This window comes from Oryx dammah, unplaced genomic scaffold (assembly GCF_014754425.2).
Source record: "Oryx dammah isolate SB20612 unplaced genomic scaffold, SCBI_Odam_1.1 HiC_scaffold_13, whole genome shotgun sequence".
Taxonomy (NCBI): Eukaryota; Metazoa; Chordata; class Mammalia; order Artiodactyla; family Bovidae; genus Oryx; species Oryx dammah.
The window spans coordinates 51,135,023-51,150,524 of NW_024070197.1; the positions used below are offsets into that span (position 1 = coordinate 51,135,023).

The 15,502-nt window shown below is 54.6% G+C and overlaps 1 protein-coding gene across 7 annotated transcripts in view; it reads right to left on the bottom strand.

Moving 5' to 3' along the window:
• Positions 1–192: 192 nt before the first annotated feature.
• LOC120872965 (BTG3 associated nuclear protein) overlaps positions 193–15,502 on the bottom strand; it is a 68,942-nt gene continuing 53,632 nt past the window's right edge. For 2 of the 7 annotated variants that reach the window (XM_040253714.1, XM_040253718.1), the window contains 4 exons: positions 15,302–15,364; positions 13,387–13,425; positions 1,945–2,184; positions 193–837 (listed from right to left, as the gene is read on the bottom strand). In XM_040253714.1, the coding sequence (XP_040109648.1) occupies positions 766–837; positions 1,945–2,184; positions 13,387–13,425; positions 15,302–15,364 (414 nt within the window). In that variant the 3' untranslated portion in view covers positions 193–765. Of the gene's footprint in view, positions 838–1,944; positions 2,185–13,386; positions 13,426–15,301; positions 15,374–15,502 lie in introns of all 7 variants that reach the window. The other 5 variants (XM_040253713.1, XM_040253717.1, XM_040253716.1 and 2 more) reach the window with 3 other exon arrangements.

Here is a 15,502-nt window from a genome sequence, read left to right on the forward strand (position 1 = left end):
GTGTGTGTGGGGGGGTGCTGGTGTGTGGGGGGTGGTGCTGGGGGGCAGCGGGGGGCAGTGTGTTGGGGCGGTACTGGGGGGCGGGGGGGTGCCACCAGTGCTGGGGGGCGTTGCTGAGGGGGGTGTGTGCCGCCGGTGTATGGGGGCGGTGCTGGGGAGGAGGCAGCTCCCAGGCGGAAAGACTGCGACAGCTGCCGTGGTCATAAATACATTTATTTCATGTATTCCATTAGAAATACACAATTATAGCGCTGAGCGCATCCATCCCCCTAAAAAAGTAGGTGAGCAACGTCTCCGTCAGAATCATCAGTCGTCTCCTATGGACGTCTATCCTTGTTACACTGAACAGATCACACAGCAAAAGATTTCTGCTACTCCATTTTTTTTTTTCGATTTTCTTTTTTGTTATAAACACCATAGCAAATTAAAAAAAGCTGTTTGAACAGAGAAAAATATCGCAGTTCTTGATTTCCAGCGTGCACTTGACGCAACCGCACTGTGCTTCCCGCTCCTTCCCTGGATGTTCCAGGAGATCAAAAGAAACAGGGTCTCCGGGCAGGGGCGGCAGGGGCTACCATTGTCTTCGATTCCCAGGGCACTCTCCCCGCGGACGGGCGCTCAGATGTACTTCAGCAGCACGCGGGCAGGCCCCTCCCGTGCGAAGCCGAGGGGCGGGCGCGTGTGAACGGTGTAGGTGGCGGGGGCCAGCGTGCAGGGGTCAGCACGCAGCGGCGGCGTGGCTTGGGTCTGGGCGGGTCAGCAGCCTCACTGGATCTGGATGGCCCCGTGCTCCAGCTGCATCTCAGGCTGCAGGGTGGGCTGCAGGGCGTCAGCCGCCTGCAAGAGGGGAGAGGGCTTTCCATCAAAGGGCCCAGGCCACGCCTGGTCACAGACATGCGTGGTTTTCAGGCACAGAGTAGAACACACACCTGGGCTGGTGGCCCAGGCACTGACAGATCCGGGGACGCCGAGGTCGCTCTGCAGGGCCTCCGCTTTACCCCCACTGGCCCACCCACTCACCCCTCCCACAAGTGCCTCAGCGCCCCCCACCACCAGCACTGGGTTCCATTCCCACCCTGCTTCTCACTGGGGGCACCCTCCAAGTCGTCAGCATATTCACAGGTTTACGATAAGTCAAAGGGAAAAATACAATCTTAGAGTAAGTCACTGACCATGCGTCTCAGCCACCAAGAATGGGGCCCCCAGAGACGGTTTGGCAGTTTATCGGACTCCCTAAGCCATCGGTCAAAGGTAGTGCAGGCGGGCTCCCCCGGCAGGAATTTTAGCTGGCTGGCGCCCAGGGCCACGCAGGGGAGGCAGAGTCCCCAGTGGGGCTGGTGCTGCTCCTCCGACTGTGGCTCAAGGCTGTGCTTTCTCAGTGCAAACATCCCATGGACACAATAGCGTTTCCCAACAGTGAGGGTGGTGGGAGTGGGGGTGTCTGCCCGCCCGTCTGAGGGCTCAGCACAGGGCTCCTCCAGAGGGGCTGGGTTTGAGGATGCTCGGGAGAGCATATCCGTGTCACTCCCGCCCTAGCAGTCTGAGCCTGACCACGCCCTGACAGACCCCGATGATTCTGCCTGTCCTACGGGCTTGGGCACCACACGGGAGTCCAGATCTGGCTCCCCCAGACCCAGGGGAGGTCATGATGGTCTCCTGACCAAGCACCATCACTGGGGGTTACAAACCCACACGCGGGCCTGCAGGACCTCGGACCCTGGGCTGGCCCTGCCCCGACCCGAGGAACAGCAAGGCCTCAGGTGTACTTGATTTGGTCTCTAAACTCGTAGGTAAACATGTGCCTGAGAGTATCTCAAGAACTGGTTTCAAGCTGGTCCCTGGGCCAGGAACCGACTTCTCACCTTCACACTTCCAGGCACTTACGAGAGACAGAATCCCAAGTGAGCACCTAGGTCCACACGGGCACCTCTCACGGTCACTTACCTTCCTCACGGAAGAAGGTCCGAGGTAGAAAGGCCCAAACGTGTCCACACCTGCAGGAGCCCCGGGCCCTGTGCACTTCCCGAAGGGAGGACCCACCTGGGCCGCAGCGGTGTGGTCGGTCACCGGCGCCAGCTGGACATACTGGACCTGGATGTCGCTGCCCTGGAGCGGCGAGCCGTCCACCCCTGTGGCAGCCGGGTCCGAAGAAGCCACTGCTATCAGCTGGGCCCCCTGGAGCACCTTGAGACACAGAGAAGACGCACGTCAGCACAGAGGACAGGACTCAACGACTGAACAACAGTGATTCAAACGTGCAGCTGCATCCTGGCAACCTGGAGACTTCTAGACCCCCAGCCTGGAGTCACCCTGGCAGGAGCTGGGGCAGAACAGCATGCGATCACCAGGCCTCAAATCCCACAGCAACCTGCCTGAGGTGTGGGGGACCGACAAGCTGCCGAGTAGGCGTGAGTCAGGCAGTGCAGACGTACCGCGCTGGTGTCGCTCAGCTGGCACTCGCACTGTGCAGGGATGCCCTGCGAGCCGGTCCCCCGGCTGCCGCCCCTGTACGTCTCCTGCCCTGACCTTGCCCCCTGCGGGTCCTGGGCTCAACCACACGCGTTAGGTGCTACGTCATTGTCCTGGTTTAGCTGTTGTTGTCCTGGTGAAAGGCCCCTTAATATATGAATTTAAAGTCCAGTCAAAACTATCTTTTAATGAAACTTATGAAATCATGGCACTCTGGTCCTGGTGACAAGCTGCCACCCCTACAAACAGAAGGCATCTGTGGTACTCTAACAGAGAGCTCTTCCTCTTGGCACTGCCAATAAAGTGACTTTTCACACGAGCTGCAAAGCTGATTAAATCTTAAGAATTGCAAAGTCAGAAACCCTAGGATCTAAACATGCAACATTTATAATAAGGAAGGCAGGCCCATTACCAGCCTAGAGGGTAAATAAAAATAAAAATAGTAAAATGTTCTCAACTGGGAATTCATTCCAGATACCATGCCCTTGAAACATTCCCACGCTGGTTTGGTCTTGATAAGCAACTCAGGAATGAGCTGAACCCTTACCTTGTGGGCCCTCCAGACTCTTCCAAGAAAGCCACTCTCGGCACCATCCCCCACCCCCAAACAGTTCAGGGAGGGGTCTGTTACCCAGGTTGAGGGGCGAGGCCAGCGATGGAGACAAGCGTCTCCTCCGGAATAGCGGCTCTGACTCCCTTGAGAATGAAGACCTGCTTCTCGCCTAAGACGAGCGAGCCTGGAGCAAAGGCAACGACCAGGCTGGCCTCCGACGCTCTACCAGGAAACGCCCGGTGTCCCAGCCTCCAGGGCTGCTCCACCCACCAAGCCGCCTTCTCATCCCAGGTTTCAGTTACCCGCGATCAACCGCAGTCCAGAAATATTAAAGGGGAAATTCCAGAAATAAACGTGACCTAAATGTGTCCTAAACGTTTGCTGTTTTGAGCCGCGAGAGGACACCCTGCACCATCCTGACCTTTGACCTTGTGCCTCCACCCCCCGCCTCGTGAGCACTCAGCGGTGTCTCAACTGTCGAGGGGTCACAGGCTTCCCCTACTTCATGAGGGTCCTGAAGCCCCAGAGCAGCAATGCTGGCCACATGAGGTTATCTCACTGCACCTGATTTACAGATTAGACGTCACACACGTGTGCACGCACAGGAAGAACGCAGCATGGGTTAGGTACTATCTGCTGTTTTGGGCATGCTCTAGGGGTCACGTGACACACACCCCTGCAGGTAAAGAGGGGCGAGCCCAGCTGTGCCACCTGCCCCTGACTTAAGAACATGTTTTCTCAAAGCTGGACAGGTCTGGGACAGGAGCAGGCTGTGGGGAGTGGTCAGGAAGCTGGCTCTGCGATGCTCCCGCCCCCACTGGCCCTTAGGCTCTGGCAGGAGCACCCCCCCACCGCCGACCGGGAGCTAGGATACCACAGCTCTGCCAGGAAGCGCACCAGCCCAGCATGGGACCCACACAATCCCACAAAAGACAACCCAAAGGGCCTCAGGGAGTTCTGCAGCCCCGGCCTCTCCGGAGGGAGGGCCAGGGGTGGACACCCCACCAACAGTCACAGCACCGGGAGCAGGGTGCTTCTCCTGGGAGGATAAACAGAACAAAGTGCTTCATAGGCCAACTGCACAGACACCGCGGGCTGGGCCATGCAGCCTCCCGAAACTTGGTCCAGCGGGGACGGGACGTGCTGACCTGGATCCTAATGGGTGATGAGGACGCCTGCTGACGTCAAGTCTTTAGCTCAAAGCAGCAGGGTCCCCGCAGCACCCAAGGCTGTGAGCCCACTGGACACCAGCCAGGGGCCTCGCTCTGGCAGGGGACCAGCCCACAGTCAGAGGTCCTGCCGGATGGCGAGGGCCCAGCACACCTGGCCCGGCTCCCATGTCTCCCCACAGCGAGGGTGGAGCGGGGTGGGGGCTGGGCCCTCAGGAACATCTAACTGCACAGCAGCGAACTCCCGAGACAGCAGCCAGGAGCAGCACGCCAGGCTCTCAGGACTGGAGTGGGAGCCCTGGGGCCGCGGAGATGCGTCTCTGTGGACTCGGGTGCGGGGCCTCGGTTGCAAGCTTCCTGCCTGTTTCTGGAGCACAGCCCGTTACTTTCAGACCAAAGACAAATGGCATGGGGCTTGGATGTGGAGCAGCCGACCGAGGGATCCCCGGATCTACCAGCGCTGCTTTTCTGGAGTGCACACATCTGGTTCTCCTCTATATTCTGCCAATTCTGAAACTGTTTAATACCCAACTAAGATAATGCGAAACTGGTGCAAAACCTAAAATAAATGCAAGGAACCCAAGGACTTTTCAGTAATATTTAGAAACAAAATTCTGAACCCAACCAAGAACCCACCCAGACACACACACACCCAACCCAAAAACACAAACCAACCATAAAACCCTCAAGCACTCAGAAGACAGGCTTTCAGCTTAGATGTGTGGCCAGAAATAGGCTCAGACCCCACACCTGAGGCTGCCTGGAGGAGCCAAGGTCGCCGACCAGTGTCTGCATTTCTGCTTGAAACCCTCTGGTTAAGGTAATGCAATCAACTCAACCAGTGGACTTCTCCAAATCTGGATGTTAATTCAAAGAGCAGATTCTCCCATGACAGAAAGACGAGGAGGCAAGAGGAAGATGCCCCAAACTGACAACTGGCCAGGAGACCCAGCGGCACAAAATCTATTTCATATGTTCATACAGCAAATGCCAAAAATAAATAACGATTCCTAAGCCTCTAAACCTGAGGATGAGAACACGAAGCCCCTACCTCGGATCCTACTTTGAGTTCCTGCCCAGGATGGTCAGACACTAGCACAACCTCCAAGGAACCCCAGTAGACACAGACAGAACCGAAGAGAACTGAGCAAACAGTACTTCCTGCATGTTCCTGGGGCCCACAGCGCGGGGCCCAGCCTGGAGATTCCTTATAGGAGGAGTCGGGGCTCCAGACCATAGACCCAACGCTTTAGGAAAGATACTACAGCCAGCTGGCAAGTGGACGCTTCCATAGCTGACAGGCCAGCAGCAGAAACCAGATTTAGAGCCCGGGCAATGGGAGATGCCCCGGGGACCCAGTCTCGGCACCGCAGGGCAGGCGGCAGGACAAGCAGCCTGTGCCCTCTGCTCCATGGCTCCTTGCAGCATTGGAGCCTGAGCTGCAAACACAGTCTGGGGGCAGGAAAACAAAGCCTAGAAAAACACAAGAAAGCAAAAACACAAGTCTGCAGACACGTGGTATCCAGCCCACCACTTCAGAGGCGGCGTCCCTGGGAACAATTCTTAACCATGAGATTGAAGACCGTCTGGTCAAGTGGGGGGTCGAGGGGGAAGAGGGTGGAAAAACTCAGCCAGAGTCAAGTCCATGGCCACCACCTCCCCATGGGCGCCAGGCCTCAGGCTTCTAGAAGGGGCAGGTGGGATGGGTAGGGAGTGGGCGAGATGGAGCAGGAAAACAAAGACAGGCTTTAATTACACATGTAAGTGATCCACCCTTTCCCTGGGGAAGGGAGAGGGTGCCCGCTGTCACCCTCACGGCTAGAACGCCCACCGAGGATGCGGACGCCCAGGAAGCAGAGCTCAGGCCTCCCTCGCTCCCCTGCCCCACAACTGTATACTCGGCTCCTAGCATTTCCTTCTTTAGTTTGGAAAACTCACTGCACAGAACCACAAAAATTACTGTTGGGTTTACTGTGATGGGACAAAAAAGAACCTCTCAAAGACGTGGTGCAGTCTTCTTACCGAGTTTAAGTCAGCAGGGAGCACTCAGCAAATACCCACTGAGCGATGGCCACTGGGTCCAGCTCCACCCTGGCTATGGCGCTACCCTGCCCCACCCTGCCAGAAGATTGCCCAACCCCCCAGGAGTCTGCTAAATGCCCCCCACCGCCACCTGCCCCCGGGTCCCAGGAGGAGCCAGCCCACCAGAGGCCACGTCTGACATCTGATGTGGCACACACAGTCAAGCAAGCCTCTGGGCCAAAGCAGCCTGCACCCCGTTCTGCCTCCAAGCAGCACTGTCCCACGTCCCACATCCCTCCTGAGGCAGATGGGTGCTCTGGAGTCCTTCGACCCCAGAAGCCCAACGATCCACCATGCCAGCATGTGGAGACGGGTTAGATGAGGCCATGGGACGGGGCCCGTGAGGGCTCAATGCTCCCCAGGAGGAGGTGAGACACATCAAGGAACCACGTGGGGACATAACCAGCAAGATGGCCCTTGCCAGCACCCTGATGTCGGGCTCCCAGCCTTCAGCCCCGTGGTGCACACATCTGCACCTCCCCAACGGTACCCAGCTACAGCCGCCCAACCCAGATGGGTGGCAGGAGACAAACGCCCCAGGCCTTCCCACGTCCTGCACAAGGAACAGGGGGCTGCGTTGAGGCAGGGGTGCCACTGGAAATAGCAGGCTCACATGAGAGTACAGCCGACTACCAGCGACGTGTCTGTCTGCACACAGAGCACAGACGCCGCCCTGCTGCTGGCGTCAGGATAACATGCATACGATCGTGGCCATCATACAGCTTGCTGTGACCAGACAGGCCCTGCACGCCGCTGAGACCACCAGGCCAGTGGGCTTGCAGGGGAGCAGGGCCCGTAGGGATCCTGGAGCCGCAGTTCAAGAGCTGCAGCCTGGACACAGGGCACAGGTGTCCTTGTTTGTTACCCCGAGCACCCCTCGGCCCGGGAGAAAGTGGGGACTCAGGCTAACTCACAGGCCCAGGACCACAAGCCAGAGAAAACAAGCAAACACAAGAGGCTTTGAAGGCACTGGGCAACCCCTCAAGGCCGCCGGGCACACCACTAGGCCAGAGCCAGTCAGGAGGGCGGGCGCATTAGGAAGAGTCAAGCAGGAGAACACAGACCAGACAGTGGGAACCTCACCACACCAGGTGACTCTAGAGAACTCTCCCTCTAAAGGGTATTCTCTCTCCACCAGCCTCCGTGAAGAAAGGGGTTTGAGCCCTTCTCTCTACCTCTTTGGCTTCTCTCCTGGCCAAACACCTGCCCATCTGTCCTCATCTACCTGGGGTTACCCTCTAGCTCTGGGGAGCTCAACTCAGACGCCAGTGCAGCGTTGCCCCAAATGTAAGACCCACCCAGCAGTCACGTCCTTAACGCTGACTTGTAAGGAGCCCCCGCTTTCCTTTCTGTTTCAGCCAAACTCCGACTGCTGTGCCACTGTCCCTGGGTGGCCCCCCAGCCTCTTGGAGCTGCGTCTAGACGGCCTGTGCAGCTAGGAGGTTCCTGCCACCCTCCACAGGTCAAGCATCTGTCAGAGGTGTCTGCTCCAGAGTCCACGTCTGCTCCGAACCGAACCACTCACCACAAGACAGCCACCCTCAGAGTCTGGGCGGGCCTTCGCTGGTCAGCACAGGTGTGTGTGTGTCCATGCAAGCACAGGTCACATGGGAACATTATGGGGACACGGCTGACAGCACCTGGGCCAGCTCAGGGGTGGACGGGAGGCAGCACTGACACTCGCTGCAGGGCCGCTCAGTGAACCGTCTGCTCGGTTCACTATGGGGGTCAACGTGAAACATCAGCTTGCACTCTTGACATCAGTGACTGTCTGTCTACATGTCAAAATAATTCTAGATCAGTTTTCTACCCTGAATGCCTACCATGCTCAGGCACCTGTCAGTTCAAGGGTCCTTCCACCCCTCCCTCCCTCCCTCATCTCTCACACACAATACCTGCCAGGTGTGCCAGACACTCTCCAACCCAGTGGCACGTCACACCAATTTCACTTTACTCGGGGGCAGGATGTTCATCTCAGTACCTGACTAGAGGAAATGCAGAAGGAGAAGCCATCCTGATTCCTCGGAACCTTCTGGACCAGAAGTCGACCTCTGCTGTGGAGGCTCTGCCAGATTCTGAACATGACTTCCCCAGGGCCCAGACTGAGATCCTGCCCACCAACCTCAGACTCCAGCCCCATCAGAGCAGCGGCTTTAGTCTCATGCCCAGGCACCCTGATCACACTGCACCCTGATTTCTAGGGGCGTGATTCCTCACATCCACAGTGAAGTTAACCTCAAGAGAACTCCGAGGTTCACTCACAAAGTGAGGGAAAAAGTGGGCAGTGACACTGTGCTTGGAAGGCCACTTTACTGCAGTGACTCTGCTGCCACGTGGCTCGAGGGCACCCTCATGTCCCGGCCCTGTGAGAACTCGGCTCTCACTCCACAGGTCCTCGGGTGGTCCTGTTTCCCCTGGCATAGGGCAACCCAGTGCCAACTCCAGACCCCACGTGCCCAAGTCCACTGTCTAACCTCGATGCTGCACGCGGGGCAGCCACCCGCCTTGAGACTGCAGCCCCCAAGTCCAGAGACCGGCGCTAAGAGGATGGAGAACCGTCCTCCAGTGTCTACCTTGTGGACGGTCACGGTGCCTGGAGTCTGCTGGGGGAAAAGCTGGGGCCAGGCAGACAGGAGGGACACATCCCCATGGCACCTCCCATCTCCCGTCCCCTTGACTGTAGAGAAGTGAACCATCTGGAGAGACAGCCAGCACTTCGTGGGGCAGCTCCATCAGAGGGCTCGGCTTCCACCCACCCTCTGCCAAACCAGAAACTGACAGAGTCAGCCTGTGGAGCAGGAGGGGTACCTCGCTTCGTCCTGGAGGACAGCAGCTCCCTGACAGCGTCTGAAGCAAAATTCTTGGGGAAGGATCCTTAGCTGCTCTGTGCCATCACCCAAACACCAGGACGCTGGCCCAGCACTGGTACAGCTCCAAATTGCCCACAGGCCCCTCTCAGAAAACAGGCAGGGACAGAAGAGATTCAGAAGACTCCAGAGAAATCACCAAGCCTTCCTGTGTAGAAAAAGCTTTATAACTTGGGCCGCACTGAAAACAAATTTGGAATGACTCAGAAGTCACCATTTTCCAGCCTACTGAGCTGTGAGTTTCAGGTAAGCTCTCCTCTGTATGTTTCCAGGTAATAACTCATGTCTAAAATAATCAATGGACATATGATACGTTTTTAAATGGCTTAGAAACAAAAGTGCAGCAAAATGCCTTCAACCAACAGGTATCTCACAGTTAACTAATGCTACTACACTCACTCACCAACAAGGAATCACTGAGTGCTGAAAAGTCACACCACAGCGGGTGGGTGAAGAACAGAAATGAATAAATGAAGTTTCGATCTAGTGGAATCAAAGCTATTTAATTGAACATTTCAAACATATATTTGAAAATGATAAAATGGGTCAGAAACGATTCTCCAGTTTGAAGGCCTGTCTCTCCTCCCTTGACTGGCTGGAGTCAAAGCCTTTGGGGTGAGACTTGACCAAAGGGGTTCAGGGCCGTGGGTGACCATCCAACAACAGGAAGAGCCTTGGTGGTTTTACTGTGAAGCTACTTGGCCTCAACCAACATGAGCCTCCAAAGACAATGTGATTCCAACAACCTACAATACCGGAAGCATGTACGCAAGTAACTACAACACGCAACTTCCTCTTAAAATCATTACCATACATTTCTAGCCCAAATCTCAGTCAACTTCCCCCTGGCCTTGGCCAACCTGAAACCATCTTGTTCGGTACAACTCCAGGGACAGGTGACAGGCCTAGACTGATGTGCCAGCGGCACTAACTAGTTACCCTCAGCCTGAAGCTGCCTTCCCTGCTGCCCACAGGCCCAGGAGACACTTTACCCTCCCACAGCCCCAAGCCTCCTTGGGGACCAGGATTCCTGAGGAATGGAACTGGAACCAGGAGACCAGGGCCTACAGGGCTAGCTGCCTCAGGCAGGGTGACGGCCCACAGCGCCACACTCAGCGAGACAAAAGACGCAGGGCTGCTTCTGTGACTTCTCCAGGATATTTCTGGGAAGCAGTCAACACCAAACTTTCTCTGCATCTGACCTTTTATAGATTAAACTATATTTTCCACCGTTTCTGGTAGAGAAGGCTTTTCCAAGAGGGATTAACCCCAAGCTACCTAGGTTCTCCAAGATGTGTGTCTGCCTTTTGGCAGGAATGTATTTTCTTGAAGGAAACATTTTTCTTAGAAGTGAAGTGACAGTGTGTGCTGGTGGCAAGGTATCGCAGACCATTAACAGTGGACTGGAGCCCCAGGGATGGCAGAGACTGCTCCAATGCCACAGATAAAGGACCCTGCACACACACCATACCACCCCCTCACCCCCCCAACCCGCACACACAGCCCTTCTTCTCATCCACTCCAAAAAAGATCTACACATAAAATGTTGGGATACTTCCCACCTCTTCTAATCTTTTTCCCAGCTGGGTTTATAAGGCCTCGTTTTACGGAAAAAATTCTGAAAGTTACTGAAATTCAATTTTAAGCAAAGTATAAGGACGCACACAAAAGCCAAAGGTGTCGAGAGAGGCTTTAGAGTCTCAAGAAAGCCAGAGCTGTTTATCTAGATCCTGAGGAAACATCTCACAGATGCAAGACAAGAGGAACGTGGACACATCACCATGCGGCCTGATTTTCTGTAAGCCATGTGAACCGTGTGTATGTATGTGTATACATGTTTGTGTGTGTCTGGCATATTCATCACTACAGAGATGGGCTTACCAGAACATACCCATCTCCCAGGTTTCCAAGTGTCCTGATGTCATTCAGCCTGCAGACACACATAAACCTTTTTCATACACATTTTAGATTACGTTAACCACAACTGTAAAAAAAAATAAAAATCTTCTACCAAAATACGCATCTAGTTGAAACAGTATCAAACCATTTCATTGTTCCCAATATAAAAAGCATGACTAACACTGCAGTCTTTAAAGATTTCTCATGTGGCAAAAATCTCCAAAATATAGACAAAATCGGGCCCGATTCAAATATTCCAACAGATATGATGCTGCCTGATGACAGAGTAGAGACATCCCACTAGGTTATAATCGCCTGACCCACACATACCCCGGCTCCATGCCCAGGCGCCTGCTGAATGCACGGAGCCACAGGCGGGAAACAGCCTACGGACCTGCTCTCGCCTTCCTCACACACCCACAGTCAACAGGGGGACAGACAGACACGACAAAGGCGCCAGCGCCCTCCCAGGAGCACACGGTCCCAGGGCGCTGATGAGCCCTGCAAGCAGAGGCGCCTCTTCCCAACAGTGTGCTCAGGAGCACAACCTTTAGTCACATGAATAAATGCTGGGGTCTTTGCTTTGTTTTCTTAAAACTCCCCCCAAACCAAGATGAACAGAATGCAAAACATACCCCAGAAACTGTATAACTCTAGATTTTTTTAAGTCTCAATTTTTTAATTCAGAAAAGAACATCTTAAGATTAAAGCAAAGAGGAACTAAAGAGCCTCTTGATGAAGGTGAGAGGAGAGTGAAAAAGCTGGCTTAAAACTCAACATTCAAAAAACTAAGATCATGGCATCCAGTCCCATCACTTCATGGCAAATAGATGGGGAAACAATGGAAACAGTGAGAGACTTTATTTTCTTGGGCTCCAAAATCACTGCAGATGGTGACTGCAGCCATGAAATTAAAAGACACTTGCTCCTTGGAAGGAAAGCTATAAGAAACCTAGACAACGTATTGAAAAGCAGAGACATTACTTTGCCAACAAAGGTCTGTCTAGTCAAAGCTATGGTTTTTCCAGTAGTCATGTATGGATGTGAGAGCTGGACCATAAAGAAGGCTGAGCACCAAAGAACTGATGCTTTTGAACAGTGGTGCTAGAGAAAACACTTGCGAGTCCCGTGGACAGCAAGGAGATTAAACAGTCAACCCTAAAGGAAATCAATCCTGAATATTCACTGGAAGGACTGATGCTAAAGCTGAAGCTCCAACACTTTGGCCACTTGATGCAAAGAGCCAACTCATTAGAAAAGACCCTGATGCTGGCAAAGAATGAAGACAGGAAAAGAAGGGGATGACAGAAGATGAGATGGTTGGATGGCATCACCAACTCAACGGATGTGAGTTTGAGCAAGCTCCCGGAGATGGTGCAGGACAGAGAAACCTGGCGTGCTGCAGTCCATGGGGTCGCAAAGAGCTGGACACAACTGAGCGACTGAACAACAGCAGTTCAAGAAACTCTTAATAATACACTCTAATAATAAAAAACACACCCAACTTCACCATCAGCCAAGTTGCCCCAACAACAAAGCACACAGTTAATAGTCGTGTCAAGTTTCTCAATGTGGATTTTATGCCACTCGGGTGGGTGGGCTGAGGTTGACACTAGGGCTGACAGGATAACCACCAACCCACCTGCCTGAGCAGGAAGCTCACTTTCAGGGCTTATGGTGCGTGAATCACCCAGCAACCATCTCCATGGGAATCTGCCAGGCCTCTCCTGGTGCTCAGGCAGGACCCTGCCTCTATAGGAAGGAAACAGCCCTGCCCTTCAGCAGCTCACGGTCAAGCTGCACGGGGCCCAGTATGGGTGCCGAGAGATGCTGCATGCCTCCCTGCCGACTACCTCACAGCTCGTCCTCCTGATTAAGAGCAGGACACGGACAGCCCACACTGCCCTCCGGAGAGTGGTCACCTCGGGGCCTGCGTGTCTGCGTCCCAGCTCTCAAAAGCTGCCCACATCCCCTGGGGGCCTGGCCACCATGCTGTGAGGCCCCAGGCCACGCGGGGAGCCTGCATGAGGACCAAGGGGTTGGGGGGACAGCCCAGCTCCAGCCCCAGGAGGAGCCCTAGACAGAGCAGGCCCCAGGGCCTCTAGATGGCCTGCGGACTCCACAGCTCTGCATAGTTCACATCAGGTGAGCTCAGTGAGGGTTTGTGTGTCTTTTTCTCAGGACCAGAAGAAAATGGCAGCAGTTAGAGTTTGACAGAAATAAACGGGAACAAAACCTGCCTTATATTGCAGACAGAGACTGCACAGCAGCCCAGGGCCCCACCGTCCACAAGCCCCTCCCTGCCTGCAGCAACACGAGTGGGGACCCACCACAAGTGAGCACTTACCTGCCCATCCTGTCCCACATGGTGTATCTGCAGATTGCCCTGCAAAACAGATGAAAAAAAAAGGCAATCAACGACAATGCTTCAAGACTCAAGAGACAGAGGCAGGAATGTCCCCAGGCCGTTTGTGAGAATCAGCAGGACTGTTAACATCCATTCTATAAAAACACAATCCTCCATAGCCATAAAAACCTCAAAATATTTAAGCTACATTTACAAATACTATTTTTTCTTACAAAAACAAAGCAAACCAATTAAAAAACATTGTACCTAACCCCCAACCCTGACTCCAAATGAAAATGTTATTTTCTTCTAACTTTTTACTTGGAACCAATCTTAGACTCACAGGAAGAATTTAAAGTAGCCCAGAGAGGTCCCATACACCCCCCTCCACCCCCCGCGAGACACCTGACATCACGTGGCATCACTGCAGCCAGGAAACCTATGGGGCTAACCTATGCAACTAACCAGACCACACGCACGCCAGGACCTCATCAGATGAAATCCATTTTCACTGGTTTAAAAAAAACAGTTGCTTTAAGTCTGGTAGGCTCTGCTAAACATCTCTCTACGGATATCCTCATTTTGACAAAATAATTACCTAATTTTTAAATGAACAAGGTAAGGTTTTAATGTGATAAGAAGACTAACTGCATGCTGTAACTTATTACAAAGTAATCATTATACTATCAGCAATTGCTTCTAATTCAGTGCACCCAATTCCTAATGGAAGCAAAAAACACTAGGTTCTATGGACGAAGGATTCAGTTAAGGAAACTGGAGGAAAAGTGAGTAAAATTGATAATAAATACTGCAATTCGGAAGTACTCTAGTGAAGTTTTAGCAGACAGTATAAAAGCAATGCATGTTGCTTCCTCCTTTTCCCACCCTTGCAGATTTCCTTCAAGACCCTCCATCGAGGGAAGAGGCGAGGCAGGTGAGCTGGTGGATGCCCGGCCCTCTGTGGGCATGGCCCCTCACCCGTGCCCAGTGAAGCGATGCCCCCAGACGCCTGGGCGTGCCCCCACTTAGCCTGCAGCCTGCTCCCCAACCCCGGCCCCCACAACCTGCTGCTCTATGTGAGATAACAGATGCCCCCTTAAGAATGTTGAGCCAGCAGGCCCACAGGACTCTCCCGGGACCTGGGACCCAGAGGTTGGGGGGTAATAGCCCTGAAGCAGGAAGCAAGCCCATCCCTCAGCTCCACCCACACTGGGCACAAACGTCAGGGTGTGGGTCCAGGGTCATGGACAAGGTGCTGGGAACCACACTGGCCAGAGTGGACAGCCCCCAGCCCCAGCCCTTCAGCCTTGCCTTTGGGAAGAAGGTGGGAGTCAAGCTGACCTTCCCAAGCCAGGCGGCCCGTGGCAGCCGCCATGCACACAGAGGGCAGGTGTGCACCCAGAAGTCCCCACCTCCATCCTTACTATGGGTAGCAGTAAGGAGGACACCAGTGGGGAGAGGCCAGAGAAAGCTGCTAGGCGGCTCACAGGCCTACATGTACTCTCTCATGGGACTCCCACCCCCTCAAGGCGGGCACCAGCCCCCTGAGCAGAGGAAGCTGAGACTGGTGGGGAGGACAGTGAGGCCGCAGTCTGTGTCCACCCTCTTATGCTCCTCCCACTCCTGGGCTGGAGTGCAGGAAGGTCTGTATCTCAGGCGAGACAGCGGTCCAGGGGGCAGCTCACCAGGAGCAAAAGCCTCCATACAGTGTCCAGAAACAAACCCTGACGGCCACCAGAGCGGCCAGGGCAGGAAGGCCTGGAGGGCAGGCAGGCCTCAGGTCTGTGCCCCAGAAGCGTGCATCAGGGGGTCGCTGCCAGACGCCCATGTTGCCCAGGGCAGCCCAGTGGTCGTGCGCACTGCAGGGGTCGGAGTGCAGGGGGCCTGTGGGCCCCGGGCGGGCTGGCGGACTCACCTCACTGTCCTGCGTGATCTGCACCTGCTCCCCCTGAGGCACCTGGGCGATGTGTAGGTGGCCCTGTGGGATCCGCAGAAGAGAAGACACAGGAAGCATCAGGGCAGACAGGAGACGCTCGCCCCTGACTCACCCTCACAGCTCGGGACAAGACAGTGGAGGCTGGAGCCGCCAGGGTCACAAAGCACTGTGTGAGCTACT